Source organism: Nannospalax galili, unplaced genomic scaffold (genome assembly GCF_000622305.1).
Source record: "Nannospalax galili isolate Female #2095 unplaced genomic scaffold, S.galili_v1.0 scaffold574, whole genome shotgun sequence".
Classification (NCBI taxonomy): domain Eukaryota; kingdom Metazoa; phylum Chordata; class Mammalia; order Rodentia; family Spalacidae; genus Nannospalax; species Nannospalax galili.
In genome coordinates this window covers 51300-53510 of record NW_008334516.1, presented here as the reverse complement: position 1 = coordinate 53510, position 2211 = coordinate 51300, and the positions used below count along the sequence as shown (strand labels likewise).

At 43.5% G+C, this 2211-nt stretch overlaps 1 protein-coding gene across 1 annotated transcript in view; it reads right to left on the bottom strand.

The window, feature by feature from the left end:
- The window catches only part of Adcy10 (adenylate cyclase 10), a 92546-nt gene that overhangs the window by 45236 nt on the left and 45099 nt on the right, over window positions 1-2211 (bottom strand). Inside the window, exon 13 of the mRNA XM_029561748.1 lies at window positions 1554-1831. Coding sequence (XP_029417608.1) covers window positions 1554-1831 — 278 coding nt within the window. The remainder of the gene's footprint in view (window positions 1-1553; window positions 1832-2211) is intronic.

The following is a 2211-nucleotide window of genomic DNA, read 5'->3' as shown; positions in this document are numbered from 1 at the left end:
CCCCCACCCCCGTCTGCAGATGAAATATGATCAGCTAGCTCCCTGCTCCTGCTGCCATGCCTTCCCCACCATAATGGACTCTACCCATCTGGAACTGTAAGCTAAAATAGACCCTTTCTTCCTTAACTTGCTTTTTGTTGGGGTATTTTATCATAGCAACATAAAAGTAACTGATAGTTTTCAAAGTTAAAACCGAATAATATGGTTCATTCTCTGTTTAGCTTTTCTTTGTGCTATAGGTAATAACTTAGATTAGTTTTTTGGTTAATTCTGCCAATATTTCTTTTAAAAAATCTATAAACAGGATGGATCAGTGGGTAAAGATGCTTGCTGGGCAGTCTGACAACCTGAATTCAATCCCCATAACCCATGGTAGAAGGAACCAACTCCTAAGAATTGTCCTCTGATCTATACATACACACACACAATAATAATAAATTAAATAAAATCACACACACATATAAACAGGGGGCTGCCAACATGTCATGGAAGAGTGAGAGGCTTATGAGACCCCATTTCTCCCTGAAGGTTCATATGCTATTAATGGTTGATGGGGGATGGAGAGACTTTTCCCCCCCAGTGGTATAGTCACTGATAAGTTGCCCATGCTCCTGTAAACAAACCTTACCCATGCTCCTGTAAATAATCTTAATGGCTTGCTCTCTCTCTCTCTCTCTCTCTCTCTTTCTCTCTCTCCTCTCTCTCTCTCACACACACATAAAATGAGATGAAAATAGAAGGGGACTAATTGGGAAGAGAAGAGGATTAGTGGGAATGGGCGTAGGACAAGAGAGGGCATACACCTTTAATATCAACAGTAGTAATTGGGAGATAGATGTAGATGGATTTCTGTGAGTTTGAAGATAGCCTTGTCTGTATAACAAGTTCCAGGCACACCAAAGACACACAGTGAGACTGTCTCAAAAACAAAACAAAACAAAAGTCATGTTTGCATGTGAAGACAGGAGGGTTGGTGGGACTTACCAGCCACCAAAGCAGCTCTAGGTCCAGTGAGTAGCTCTAGGTCCAGTGTCTCAAGGGAGTAAGGGGGAGAGAATGATAAAGGAGGACACTCAGCATCCTTCTCTGGCCTCCACACACGTACATGGACTCGTGCACCCATATATGTGTGTGTCTATGTGCGTGTGTGTGTGTGCATATACATCCATACACTCATACAGACACACACACACACACACACACACACACACACACACACACTGGGTTCACTGGCCAGCCTAACTGAATCAAGGAGCTTCAGGTTCAGTGAGAGACCTTGCCTCAAAATAGTAAAGTGGAGAACAACTGAGGAAGATACCCAATGTTGACATCTGGCCTCCACATGCATGCACACATAAGTATCTACACAAACCTGTACATAGCCACATGCACACACACACACACACACACACACACACACACACACACACACACACACATATCACAGAAAGAGAGACGGGGAGAGAGAGAGAGAACCTAAAGGATTTGATGAAGTCCAGGCCTGGGGAATGAGTGCAGATAATAATACCTCAGGATAGAAGGTGGTCACTTACATGTCCAGCTCTCTAGAGATGCTGCTCACACTGAGGTCAAAACAGACTTTGGCACGGATTTCTTGAGGCTGCATGGTACCAAGTGTGATGCAGGTGGTGGTGTTCTGGTTCTTCATTATGACATTGGCAGCTGCACAAGGGAAGTCGATGAAGGGAGACAGGGACATGACTATGAAGATGGGCATAGACTGGATGAGACTTTCTATGAAAGACCAAGAGGCTACATCCACAAATTGGGCCTCATCGATGATGAAAATAATTCTTTCTTCTCTCACTTTCTGGAAAAAGTAAACAAAAAGAAACATGCTGGAAGACTTGGGTATGGGTAGGCATGCATTATTTATTGGGTTTTGTGTTTGCTTATGAATGGAAAGAACCAGTAACCTTAAACCCTTTGTCTTTTTCTTTCCTAAAACTTTGCATTACTTTGGATTCCACTAAATGAGAATTCATGGCAATTTGGATAGCTGGCAGGAATGACTGCTTTGAGATTTTTATATAAAGATTACCTTTAAAAAGATAAGGAGGGCTGGGTATGGTGGCGCACGCCTTTAATCCCAGCACTAGGGAGGCAGGGGGCAGATCTTTGTGAGTTTGAGGCCAGCCTGGTCTACATAGTGAGTTCCAGGACAGCTGGGGCTACAAGGAGACCCTGTCT